General features: G+C 59.1%; 1 protein-coding gene and 1 long non-coding RNA gene across 3 annotated transcripts; one reads left to right on the forward strand and one right to left on the reverse strand.

Annotated features, from left to right (window-relative positions):
- Window positions 1-635: 635 nt before the first annotated feature.
- Window positions 636-10473, reverse strand: CEACAM19 (CEA cell adhesion molecule 19). Its single transcript, XM_051989475.1, has 7 exons — window positions 9286-10473; window positions 6118-6486; window positions 4430-4592; window positions 3682-3737; window positions 3494-3573; window positions 3171-3212; window positions 636-1803 (listed from the first exon to the last, which is right to left on the reverse strand). The coding sequence occupies exons 1-7, from the start codon at window positions 9335-9337 to the stop codon at window positions 1750-1752; spliced, it is 816 nt and encodes a 271-aa protein (XP_051845435.1). The 5' UTR covers window positions 9338-10473; the 3' UTR covers window positions 636-1749.
- LOC127556372 (uncharacterized) lies at window positions 3146-5038 on the forward strand. Of its 2 annotated transcripts, XR_007952445.1 has the most exons (3): window positions 3151-3232; window positions 3716-3905; window positions 4454-5038. It is a non-coding gene; the product is annotated as an uncharacterized LOC127556372 (long non-coding RNA). The 2 variants fall into 2 exon arrangements; XR_007952444.1 differs by lacking the exon at window positions 3716-3905 and having other exon boundaries at window positions 3146-3232; window positions 4451-5038.
- Window positions 10474-13369: the final 2896 nt, after the last annotated feature.

A 13369-nucleotide genomic window follows, 5' to 3' on the forward strand; every position in this document is an offset into this window, starting at 1 on the left:
ATATCGTGGGGGGCCGCGAGGGGGCGCCACAGTGCGTGGGGTGCCGGGAAGACTCATCTTCCCGAGTTCAAATCCAGCCTCGGACAGTCCCCAGCTGTCACCTGCTTCTCTCCCTCAGTTTCCCCTCCGCCCAGTGAGCTGAAGCAGCGAACAGCCCACGCTCCAGCGTCTCTGCCAAGAAAACCCTAACTGGGTCACGGAGAGCCGGACGTGACTGAAGATGACAGTCGTCGCCCCATGCTCCGTTTTTCTTGGTTCTGCGCCAGACCTTCCCAGGCTTCCTTGCGCCACTCCGAGACCCGGGTGCGCTCAGCCACCCCCCCACCCCCCACCCCGTGGTGGACTTCGTTCCCGCCTCTTGGCTGTTGTCATTCAAATGGGCTCTCGGGGCTGCTGGGAGAGCTCTGGGGGGCTGTTGGGAGACCTTCCAGGGGCTGCTGGGAGAGCTCTCGGGGCTGCTGGGAGAGCTCTCGGGGCTGCTGGGAGACCTCCCGGGGGCTGCTGGGAGACCTCTGGGGGCTGCTGGGAGAGCTCTCAGGGGCTGATGGGAGACCTCCTCCTCTATGCCCCGCGGGGAGGGGTCCGAGCCCGCCGCTCCCCGCCACGGACGGAAGGCAGGGTACAGCTCTCCCGCAGACCCTCCGAAGGTGGAATTTTAATTGGAAACAGAGGAACAAAGTCCCGCGGTTCGAAGCCATCCGTGTGTGTGGCTGTGCTGCCCCCTGGCGGGCGCTCTCGTCCCCGGCCAAACTTAATGCCCACAATGCCCTATTGTCCGAACCAAAAGAGACCTCAGGTGCCCGGAGGCTTCTCCCCGCCTCCCGGTGCCCAAGAAGCCCCGCGGAGCCTTGTCCTTTCAGTGCCGAGAGAAGAGCAATCAAACATGGTGACGGGAACCGCGCCTCCCTGGGACGCCCAAGATCTGGTGACCCGGGAGGCGGAGGCAGGGGGCTGGATATCATGACCCCCCATGGAGGGGCGGGGCTGTTACAGCGGTCCTGGAGCTGGAGGCAGATCTTGGGGGAGGATCCTGCCCTCTCCTGCAGACATCGAGGTCTCACTGGGTCCTACATTTCTGACGTCAGAGGGGACTCATTTTACAGATGTGAAAACTGAGGCCTGGGGAGGCTAACTGCCCAGAGCCATGGCAGAAGTAAGAATCAGAGGCAGACAAATCACTCCTCAGCTGTAAAATGGGCATCATAATAGCCCCTACCTCTCAGGGGTGTATCAAAGAAGATCTTTAGAGATATGCTTACCACAGCAGCCCGCAAACAGTAGGCACTTAATAAGTGCACATTCCTTTCTCTCCTGCAATCCAGTCCCACCCCCTGTTTACTAGAGGGGGAACTAGGGTCAGGTGATTTCCCAGCTTCCCAGACAGAGCGCCCTCCTGTGTGCCCAGGTGGGTGGTGCAGGGCGTGGGTGCCCCGTGGTAGTGCTTGCCCGGACGTTGGTTCCCCTCCCAGCTTCCCTGCAGGGGTCTCCTCCTCTCGGGGTCCAGGAGCTCAGCCCCGAGGCGCCCGCCCCCCGGGAGGGGCCGGGAGAGTCTTGTTTAATGAGACAGAGGCACAAGCAGGGGGGCGGGGCCGGCACTTGGCCGCGGCCTCCTGGGAACTCGGGCCAAGCTCGATCCTCCCCAGCAGCGCCAGAGGCCGGACCCGGGGCCCAGACCTTCTTCTGCAAAGGCTTTGTTTCCCAGCGGCTCCGGGCTCAGTCCCCCCCCGGGGGGAGGGGGGGGTTTCCGGGTCAGACTGTGGGCGTGAGTTGGCAGTAGGGAGCGGGGTCTGGGTCCTGCAGCTCCTGGGGGAGGCCAAAAGAGGGAGCTTGGCTGAAGTCTGGGTAGGGACGGGGAGAGCCGGAGAGACCACAGAGGGAGGGCAGCGCGGGCAGAGGCGAGTCAAGTGCAGGAGGAAGGAGGGGGGCTCGGGAGCAGGCTGAAAAGACTGGGGTCCTAGTGGCCTTTGGACTCCTCAGGACTCAAGAGTAGCAGAGAAGCTAACGGGGCCATCCTGAAGGGGAAGGAGCGCGCTCCCCTCATGGGAACTCTCCGCTGGAGACAAAGCGTCAGCCCTGCTGGAGGATCTGGCCCCTGGAAGGGACTGTTGCCCAGCTCTGAGCTTTTAGAGTCTGTCACCCTCCCTCTCTGGGCCCTTCTGACTCTGTAAGATGAGGCAGGAGGACTAGAACCTCAGAAAGATGCCATCCACCTCTTACATACACCCTTACAAGGACTGCTCTAAGCCCCCTCCCAGACCCGACACCCCCTGTTCTAAGGCCCCTCCCAGCCCTGACACTCCCTGTTCTAAGCCCCCTCCCAGCCCTGACACCCCCTGTTCTAAGCCCCCTCCTAGCCCTGACACCCCCTGTTCTAAGGCCCCTCCCAGCCCTGACACCCCCTGTTCTAAGCCCCCTCCCAGCCCTGACACTCCCTGTTCTAAGGCCCCTCCCAGCCCTGACACCCCCTGTTCTAAGCCCCCTCCTAGCCCTGACACCCCCTGTTCTAAGGCCCCTCCCAGCCCTGATACCCCCTGTTCTAAGCCCCCTCCTAGCTCTGACACCCCCTGTTCTAAGCTCCCTCCCAGCTCTGACATCTCCTGTTCTAAGCTCCCTCCCAGCCCTGACACCCCCTGTTCTAAGCCCCCTCCCAGCCCTGACACCCCCTGTTCTAAGCCCCCTCCCAGCCCTGACACCCCCTGTTCTAAGCCCCCTCCTAGCCCTGACACCCCCTGTTCTAAGGCCCCTCCCAGCCCTGATACCCCCTGTTCTAAGCCCCCTCCTAGCTCTGACACCCCCTGTTCTAAGCCCCCTCCTAGCTCTGACATCCCCTGTTCTAAGCCCCCTCCCAGCCCTGACACCCCCTGTTCTAAGCCCCCTCCCAGCTCTGACCCCCCCCCCCCAGCCCTTTCACTTCCTGTCCTGTATTTTAAAGATCCCTCTTTCTGATGTGGTTTGGGCCCTTCCAGTTGCAGCATTCGGTAATTCTGTGGGAGCCACAAGGAGGCAGAGATTCAGCCGAAAGTGGAGGAGACGGGGACCCAGAGACAGCAAGGAACGGAGAAAGGCCCCGAAAGCTCCCAGAGCCCTCCTGGGTTTCCCTTCCTCTCTTCTCCTCCTCCCTCCCCCAGCACAGCTTCCTGCCCCCCCCCCCCCCCCCCATGCTCTAGTACCTCATAATGGTGCTCTTCGGCTTCCTGGTTCCTGGTCTGAGGCTGGACATGAGAGAACACGGGTAACTACAGAGCGTTCTCTGCCCCCCCTTTGGTTTTAAGATGCTTTTGGTTCTCCCCAGTGAAAACCTTGAACCCTCAGCTTTCTCCTTTTCCCTTAACCTTTAACCTCTTACCCCTCCCTGACCTATCTGCTCCCCAGGGGGAGTGGGGGTCCCTTCACTGGCTCAGCACACGGCTCCCTGGGCGATGTCCCGCCTCCCGGGCTGGGAGCAGGGTGAGCGTGGGGGGGAGGGCCGGAGGGGCTGGAGGGAGAGGCTCACCGCAGCGGGGCTCGGCTGGGGGCCGCTGCTCTCTGCGCGGGGGCCGGGAGAAAGGATCACCTCGTACTGGTTGTTGCCGTCTGCAGCGGGGAACAAGGAGGGGCACGGGCTGACGGGAGGCCCAGGAGCCCCGGGCCCAGAAGACAACACACTGGGACCCCTGCCCTCGGGGCCCTCGGGGCTCTTACCCGCCTCGCGTTTGTGGCACATGTGTCTTCCCAGGTCCTGTTTGGCTCTATTGCGCCTGGAAGAACAGCAGAGGATTCTGGTTGTGTTAGACTGGACCGGGGGATAAGAGATGCATCCAGGGTGGCCTAGTGGCTCATGGCGGGGCGAAGCATGGGGGGGGCGAACTGGCTTCCCTACCACTCGTGGGACCTGGACAGGAATGACTCGGGTCCGGCCGAGGGAGGTGAGATCCCTGCCATCCTTAATCTGGCCGAGGGAGGTGAGATCCCTGCCCTCCTTAATCTGGCTGAGGGTCTAGTTTTTGCCATCTGGAGCTGGTGTCCATCTCCTGGCACCTCATCCTGGGAAGGACCCTCTGGAGCTGGAGATCACCCCACCATGGAGTAGCTGGACGGCCTGGGAGTGCAGAGACCAGAAGGGAAATCTCGGGCGGGGGGGTGGGGGAGGGGATACTCATAAACTCTATCACGGCCCGGCCGGGAGTAGGCCCAGCATCAGTGGGATGGGAAGAAGGGAAAGGGCCAAGTCCCGGCGGCAACTTCATCTTGATTTAAAGGACCTTCTGGCGGCTGCAATGGGACGGGCTTTCCCAGGATCCTCCTGGCCCTGAGGGTATTGTAGCAGAGCCCGCTAGAACGGGAGGTCTCAGCGCAACTTAACCCTGCGTTTCTTCCCCTAATCTGGGCCCACGCTGACAACGAGGGGGCCCTAGGGGGAGGACCGGGAAGTACGAATGGGCCACCCTACCCCGGGCTTTTTCTCCTCCAGCAGGTGAGCAGCAGGTAGCCCAAGCCCCCGCCTACAAGGAGGGCCCCCAGGCCCAGGCAGCTGAGGGCCACGGTGAGGGCGAGCCCCAAGTTCTTGCCGTCCTTCCCCCTCTGCTGGGACTTCGTGGTGTTCGCGGATTTCTCTGAAAAAGAGCAAGGGGACACCCTCGTTGGCCCGAGGGAAGTCCCAGAATTCTCCGCCTCCCTTGTGGGTCCGCTCAGACAGAACTCCCCAGTTCTGGACCGGACACCCGAGGGGAAGCCCTCTCCCTCCAGCCTCAGTTTCCCCAACTGTCGAGAGAAGGTTGGACTCCATGAATCCAAAGGGCCCTCCCACCCCTGATATTTCATTATTATTATTTTTTACTTATTTATATCTCTATGATTTATTTGTTATTTTATTTTGTTATTTATCTCTTAACGAATTTGTCAAATTACTTCCAAAAATAACGGCAGCTAGGAGGAGAGAATGCTGGGATCGGGATCAAGAAGACGGCTTAGATGTGTGATGCAGGACAAGTGCCTTAACTTCTGCCTGCCTCAGTTTCTTCATCTGCAAACTGGGAATAAAATCAGCACCTCCCTCTTAGGGTTGTGGTGATGAGATGTAAAGTGCTTATCTCCAGGCCCGGCACATAGTAGGCGCTCTATCAGTGCTAGCTATTAGATCACAATCAACACTGTCTTCTCGGTCTGAACGTCCTTCCCATCCCTTCCCTGGCAACACAAGCCCTGTCCTCATCAGTTCTCTCCCATTCTCCGGAAAAAAGGGAACAGCGCGGCCTTTGTGATGAATGAGCAGGAGCGAGACAAAGCCAAAGAAACCCACGCGCTGGGTCCCAGAAATGGCCCCGAGTCCCAGGCCCCGAGCCCTTAGCCTTCGGTCGAGATGCTGACTTGGGCATCCCTGACCTTCCCAGGGACCTCCTCCCCCTGCCCTGCCCTGTTCTGCCCTCCCAGCCCTGACATCATTTATAAGCCTGTCTCTGTTTTAAGGCCCTTCCTCACCCTCGCATTTGCTGTCCTAAAGAATCAGAACGTTCTCTGTTCTAGGGCCTTTCCCAGACCAACATCCCCTGTTCTAAGCCCCCTCCCAGCCCTGACATCCCCTGTTCTAAGGCCCCTCCCAGCCCTGACATCCCCTGTTCTAAGGGCCCTCCCAGCCCTGACATCCCCTGTTCTAAGGGCCCTCCCAGCCCTGACATCCCCTGTTCTAAGGGCCCTCCCAGCCCTGACATCCCCTGTTCTAAGGGCCCTCCCAGCCCTGACATCCCCTGTTCTAAGCCCCTCCCAGCCCTGACATCCCCTGTTCTAAGCCCCCTCCCGGCCCCCAGAGGAGAGTCTATATTCTGTGTCCCGGGGGGTGGGCAGGCTCCAGACCTGAGCAGGGACCCCGGTGGCAGGAGATGGTGCAAGTGACTTCCCCTCTGGGCTCGGGTTAGCTATCAGGGTGGGAGATGACTGAAGGCTCCGACTTTAACCTTGGACCCTCGGAGTTTTCGCTCGGAGCTCTCTGGGAGTCTCTCCCGGGGCTCTACGCCAGGCTCCGGGGCAGGACCCGCTTTCCTCCTCAGCCCAGGGGCTGCCTGATGTGTCCCGTCCCTCCCGTCCGGCCTCTAGGCAAGGGTCGATCCCCTCCCGGCCCTTTCCTAGGGCCGGGCTACTCACCCGCGACCCGGAGCTCGGTCCTGCCCTTTACGGTCCAGTCGGGATTGAGGGTGACGGCCACTTGGTAGGTGCCGCTGTCTCGGGGCCGAGCGTGGCGGAGGAGGAGGGAGCCGTTGGGGAACCCGAAGATGATCCTCCCGCTCATGGCGCTGCCGTTCCTCTGCGGCCTGGGGAGGCCCGGGATGTAGGAGAAGAGCCGCGTGCTGCCGTCGGTCTGCTCGCCCAGGTACCAGTTGAAATCCTGGATGGTCCCCGGGACCCCGTGGACAGACAGGAGCACGTCCTGGCCCTCCCGGGGCACCTCGGGAATCTTCTCGACGAGGAGATAAGCCCAGGATCCAGGGGCAGCGCACCAGGCCAGGAGGGAGGCTGGGGGAGGGCAGAGGGAGATCCCGAGGTGAGAGGCCCGCTCCCCTGGACGGGAATGGAACGGGTCCCGCAAACAACTGGGAGTGGGAGGGTGGAAACGGAGTCACGGTGAGCCCTGGCCGGGTAGTCCCTGGATCCCGTGCCCGTCGAGCTGGGAGGAGCTTTTTCTTGGACTTTTCAATTATAGAGTAATTGAAAGTGAGAATAGGAAAGGTTCTTTGGAGCTGGAAGGAGCCTTAGAACAGGGGGTGTCAGAGCTGGGAGGGAGCTTAGAACAGAAGGTGTCAGGGCTGGGAGGGGCCTTAGAACAGGGAGTATCAGGGCTGGGAGGGAGCTTAGAACAGGGGGTGTCAGGGCTGGGAGGGACCTAGAACAGGGGATGTCAGGGCTGGGAGGGGCTTAAAACAGGGGAGGTCAGGGCTGGGAGGGGCCTTAGAACAGGGGGTGTCAGAGCTGGGAGGGGGCTTAGAACAGGGGATGTCAGGGCTGGGAGGGGGCTTAGAACAGGGGGTGTCAGAGCTGGGAGGGGGCTTAGAACAGGGGGTGTCAGAGCTGGGAGGGGGCTTAGAACAGGGGGTGTCAGGGCTGGGAGGGACCTAGAACAGGGGATGTCAGGGCTGGGAGGGGCTTAAAACAGGGGAGGTCAGGGCTGGGAGGGGGCTTAGAACAGGGGATGTCAGGGCTGGGAGGGGGCTTAGAACAGGCCCTTAGAATGGAGCATGTTGGAGACAAGAGGGTTTAGAACATAGAACGTTGTAACAGAAGGGAGCTCGCCATTCACTGGGATCCAATGCGGCCCCGTCAGGGTTCATCAGGTTCTTGCTGGGGCTCAGGCACCCAAGACCCAAAGAGGAGCAATGAAGCACTGCCTGCCCCCGAGCCGGGGTGACCGAGAATGTGCAGAGAGTGGGAGCAGCCAAAGGGTTACTCAGCCGGGGGCTTCCCCGGCTCCCTCGGGCACTTTATTTTTGTTCTCAAGATTAGGAGACTGAGGCTCAGAGGGTTGGTGAGGGGAGGCTGGCTGTGGCTCCCCCGGCCTCCTCCTCTCCCTCCCCCTCGGCTCCCTGGGGGAAGCGCCCTCTGCTTTTCCCTGACAGGCAGCTGCTTTATTTATATGAAATGGGGATGTGGGGATGTCCCAGATCCTGCAACACAGGGACACACACACACGGACACACACACGGACACACACACGGACACACACACGGACACACACACGGACACACACACACACAGACACACACACACATACACACACACACACTCACACACACTCACACACATACACACACACACACACTCACACACACATTCACACACACACACACACGGACACACACACGGACACACACACACACACGGACACACACACATGGACACACACACTCACACACACACGGACACACACACACGGACACACACACACGGACACACACACGGACACACACACACGGACACACACACGGACACACACACGGACACACACAGACACACACACGGACACACACACGGACACACACACACACAGACACACACACGGACACACACACATACACACACACACACACTCACACACACTCACACACACACACACACACTCACACACACATTCACACACACACACACACGGACACACACACGGACACACACACTCACACACACGGACACACACACACGGACACACACACGGACACACACACATGGACACACACAGGGACACACACACACGGACACACACACGGACACACACACGGACACACACACGGACACACACACGGACACACACACACACAGACACACACACACATACACACACACACACTCACACACACACACACACATACACACACACACACTCACACACACATTCACACACACACACACACGGACACACACACGGACACACACACTCACACACACGGACACACACACATGGACACACACTCACACACACACGGACACACACACACGGACACACACACACGGACACACACACGGACACACACACACGGACACACACACGGACACACACACGGACACACACGGACACACACACGGACACACACACACACAGACACACACACGGACACACACACATACACACACACACACACTCACACACACTCACACACACACACACACACTCACACACACATTCACACACACACACACACACGGACACACACACGGACACACACACTCACACACACGGACACACACACACGGACACACACACGGACACACACACATGGACACACACACGGACACACACACACGGACACACACTCACACACACACTCACACACACACGGACACACACATGGACACACACACACGGACACACACACGGACACACACACGGACACACACACACGGACACACACACTCACACACACACTCACACACACATGGACACACACACGGACACACACACGGACACACACACACGGACACACACACGGACACACACACACGGACACACACACGGACACACACACGGACACACACACACGGACACACACACTCACACACACACTCACACACACACGGACACACACACGGACACACACACGGACACACACACACGGACACACACGGACACACACACACCCTCACACCCACAGGCTGGACTTACCTTACTTAGTGGGGATCACCGAGTACCCATCCATGTCTTTCCCTCTCTGGGCCTCAGTTTGCCCCTCTAAAATGGGAGCGTTGGGCCGGACTCCCTCTTAAGTTCCTTCCAGCTGAGAGCCTGGAGATCGGCCCTCCCTCATCAGCCCTGGGGGCCCCTCTCACCTGTGAACACAAAGTCCTTCCAGACGCAGCCTCCCGGGCTCAGCCAGGCCATGGAGCCCCTCCGAGGGGCTGCTACTCCCGGTGTGGGAAGTCTCAGCCGGCGCCAGGACGGTGAGGAGGCATTGAGACGGGGCAGGGTCGGGGCCCTCTCTCCCAGCTCCCGCCGCTCCCCACGAACAAGCAGGGAGGGGCCGGGGAGCCCGAGCCTTCCCCTCCTCTGGGCTGGCCCGGCCTCGGGGACCAGACCAACCTGTTCCCCGCGCTGCTGCTGACTGGAGTGACGGGGAACTTTCCGGGGCTTCCCCGGGCCTTCTAACCCAGATCTCACCTGGAGAGGGCCTCATCTTCCCCCCTTCCTCTGGGTGTGGGGGGAGGGGAGGGGAGGGGGCTGGGCTCCGGCCCCTCCCTGGGAAGGGGCAGCTGGAGGTAGTCGGAGCCCAAGAGCTCAGATCCAGGACCGGGGACGTTTCCTCTAACCCCCTCCCTGTGGGGTAAGAAGCCGGGTCCCCTCGGAGAGCAGAGACTGGCCCGAGGCCCTGCAGCAGAGCCGGAACATGGCCGGGCTGTGGCTGACAGCTCCCCGGGGGTGGATGGGAGGCAGAGGTGCCCGATCCGGGCTCTGGGTCCCAGGATGCAGAGGGGAGGAAGAAGCAGCGTCCCAGGCCTGGGGGGGGGGGCGGAGAGGGAAGGTGCCCCCTCCCTCAGGAAACCTTCCTGCCCCTCCAGCTCAGGTGACCCCCCCCCCCCAGCTTTGTTTATCCCAGATACACGAGGAGACACCTGGGAGGAGGGATCTCTTATTTGACCCTGATGTGATGGAGGGGAAAGGGATCCTTCTTTGTGGCCCTGGTAAGGTTCCTGGCACACAGCAGGTGCTTAATAAATGCTCGTTGCCCGCCTGGTTTCATTCCTTTTATAAACTATGAGCTCGGGCGTCAGGAAGTGGATTTTGTGTCACCTTGTACCCCTGGGGGCGGGAGGAGGGAGGGGGGGCCGCGGAACACACTTGACACTTAATAGAGACGGGAAGGCAGCGGATTGAATGAGCGGATGATGAGTAAGTGATGAGGGAGAGGCGGACGACGAGGGCACGGCTCGGTTACAGCCCCTGCCTGCTGGGGAGGGAACGCAAGGGTTTACATCGGAGAATCTGGGCCAGAATCCGGGACCTTCTCCTGGGACTGTGGGGGGTGGGGGAAGGGGGGGGAGGGGAGCGAGGGGATGGGGAGAAGAGAAAGGGCGGGAGAGGGCCCCGCCCGGCGCCTGGTGACCTGAGGGTGAGTCATGTTCCTGGGGAGGAGGCAGTGCGGGAGCGCGCATGTTTTGTGGGTGACAGGGGGCGCTGCTGTGATGAGCGCACGTGTGCGCGCGCGCGCGTATTGCTGGAAGCTGAATCCCGGTCGGTAGGGGGCGCCCCTCTGACTCGGGAAGGAGCAGCCCCTTCTCTTCCCTGGCCCAGGTGCTGGGGGGGATTAGGGGGAGGGGGCGCCTCGGAGCCGCGCTGTTTGCAGGAGAAAACTCGTTTTCTGAGGCCGTGGCCGTGGGGGGGGGGGGGGATGCAAGAAGGAGCTGGAGCGGACCTGAAAGAGATCACCCAAAGAATTTGAAATCCCATTTTCCCGAGGGAGTAACTGAGGGCCCGGAGTCCAAAGGCCAGGGGGGAGCCAGGGTTCGAGCTGAGATGCTCTTTGCGCCAGCGATCTCCGCGCGCCACAGGAGGGAGGTCCACGGCTGGAGGGGGAGGGACGGCGGCCACTGGCGCAGCCTCCGACTTCCGCTTTTAATGGCACAACTCAGTTCAGCCGGAGCCTTTCTGGGGTCAGTGAGCAGAGCGGCGCAGAACGTGGGAAGAAAAGGTGGGCGGGAGCCCAAGGGTTGTTGGGAAAAGCCGCAAGCCCCGGAGGGGGAGGGGCTTTTCTTGGTGAGGGAGATCCCGTCGCTGCTCGGCCCCCACACACAGCTCCCTCTCCTTTCTCTGGAAGAGCGGAGGACTCAGTGCCCGAGAGAGCGGAACCATTCCAAAACGGTTGGGAGGGAAGGCGGTTCCTCCGCCGGGAGGGAACAGGAGGGAGCGGGGAAGAGAGCATTTAGTAAGTGCTAAGCGCTTTCTGACTAGTGTCTCCTGAACACGCCAACAACCCAGGGGGAGAAATGGTATCGTGCCCGTTTTACAGCAGGGGAAACTGAGGCAGAGAGTAGTAAAGTGACCTGGGCAGGTGACTCAGCTATTGATCTGAAGTCGGCTTTGTAGATAACTGTATGCTCCGTGCACTGTGGTGCCATCTAGTGGCTCCTGGGCTCTTGCTCTGGTCCTGGGTGCTGAGAATTTTCCCGTATCTAGCTCAAATTCTTAGTAGCTTGATTAGGAAAGTGGGGTCTGAGAAGTGAAATCCTTTTTCTAAGGGTCAGGGGAGAGAGAGAGAGAGAGAGAGAGAGAGAGAGAGAGAGAGAGAGAGAGAGAGAGAGAGAGAGAGAGAGAGAGAGACAGAGACAGAGACAGGAGAGAAAAAGAAAAACAGAGAGAGAGAGAGAGAAACAGGAGAGAAAAAGAGAGAGAAAAACAGACAGGAGAGAAAAAGAAAGAGAGAGAGAGAGAGAGAAAAGAGAGGGGGAGAGAGGAGGGAGAGAGAGAGAGAAAGAGAAACAGAGAGAGAGAGAGAGAGAAACAGGAGAGAAAAAGAGAGAGAAAAACAGACAGAAGAGAAAAAGAGAGACAGAGAGAGAGAGAGAGAGAGAAAAGAGAGGGGGAGAGAGGAGGGAGAGAGAGAAGAAAGGGAGGGAGGGAGAGAACAAGTGAGAAAAAGAGAGAGAGAGAGGGAGAAAGAGAAAGAGAAACAGGGAGACAGACGGAGAGATGAGACCAGCTCAAGGGCCTTGCTGAGGAGAAAGTATGCTGCCAGACTGGTGGAAAGTTCGATTGATAAAGTTCGTTTGTTGCTCTGAGTCAGGCTTTGTACACTCTTTATGCCAGTGTTGCAACAGCACCATCCACCATCATTACGTTAAACAGTAACGAGCTACAGGAACCCTGTCCCACAGCGTAGCCCTGAATGGCCCGGCTGCCACCGCCTCCTGTATCACAGGGGAGTTTAAGGAATGGGATCTTTGTGGATCGATGGCTGGCCGCGCGGGCTCAGGCCCAGACCCTCTTTGTTTAAACTGTTCCCTGGACAGTGTCATTGACCATCGATAAGTGCCTCGTCCAGGCAAGGCCTTGGGTTTGGGGCTGGAGATGCATGTTGGGAAATAAATGGCCTCTCTCCTCAAGCTGGAGGGGCGAAGGCCGTCTTTCATAATACAAAGTCCGATACGAGAGCAAAGGAGGGATCCAGTTGAAGTGCTTTAGGTGGTTCCGAGAACATCTCCAGTTGGGGGGAATTGTGGGAGCGGAGCAGCGCCCGTAACTCAGGAACCAGCATTTGGAGGAGGAGGAGTATGAAAGCCGAAGACTTGGATGACGTCCCGGAGGCGGGATATGTCAGAAGGGGTTGGCAGGTGGACCGCTGTCCCAGGTGGCTGTGTGTGTGAAGGGAAGCACTGCGAATGAGGTTGAGAAGGGAGGATGAAGCTAGATTGGGGAGAACAGGGAGTAGCAGACAAATGCAAGGAGTTTGCATTTCATCCCGGCAGCAATAGGGATCCCCTTGGGAGCTGGCCGCAGGAGCAATAGAACGTGTGGATTTGGAAGTGCAGGCTCTGCGGTGGTCATGCAGTCGTTCCATCACGTCTTGACTCCTTGGGAACACCCGGACCCTCTATTGTCCACTGTCTCTCTCAATGTGGTTCATATTCATTGTTTCCATGGCACTATCTATCCCTCTCAGCCCCTTCCATCCACTCTTTTTTTTTTTTTTTTTACTTTTAATCCTTTCCACCATCAGGATCTTCCGATGAGACCCACATTATGTGGCCAAAGTTTTTGAACTTTAGCTTCACTGTTTGACCTTTCAGTGAATGGCCTGAGGTAATTCTTTCCGGAATGACTGATTTGATCTCTTTGCTGTTCAAGGAAATCTCAAAAAGTCTTTTCCAAAACCATCAAAAAAAAAAACCATAAATCAAATCAAAAGTATTGATTTTATGG

The sequence above is a fragment of the Antechinus flavipes genome, chromosome 3 (assembly GCF_016432865.1).
Source record: "Antechinus flavipes isolate AdamAnt ecotype Samford, QLD, Australia chromosome 3, AdamAnt_v2, whole genome shotgun sequence".
Classification (NCBI taxonomy): Eukaryota; Metazoa; Chordata; class Mammalia; order Dasyuromorphia; family Dasyuridae; genus Antechinus; species Antechinus flavipes.

Excerpts from the sequence above, each read along its gene's own strand:
- CEACAM19 (XM_051989475.1), bottom strand. The coding sequence starts at position 9,337 with ATGGCCTGGCTGAGCCCGGGAGGCTGCGTCTGGAAGGACTTTGTGTTC. Across the intron at positions 4,593-6,117 it reads GACCGAGCTCCGGGTCGCGG|AGAAATCCGCGAACACCACG; the intron begins GTGAGTAGCCCG and ends GCTCTTTTTCAG. Across the intron at positions 3,213-3,493 it reads CCCAGCCGAGCCCCGCTGCG|CCTCAGACCAGGAACCAGGA; the intron begins GTGAGCCTCTCC and ends TCTCATGTCCAG.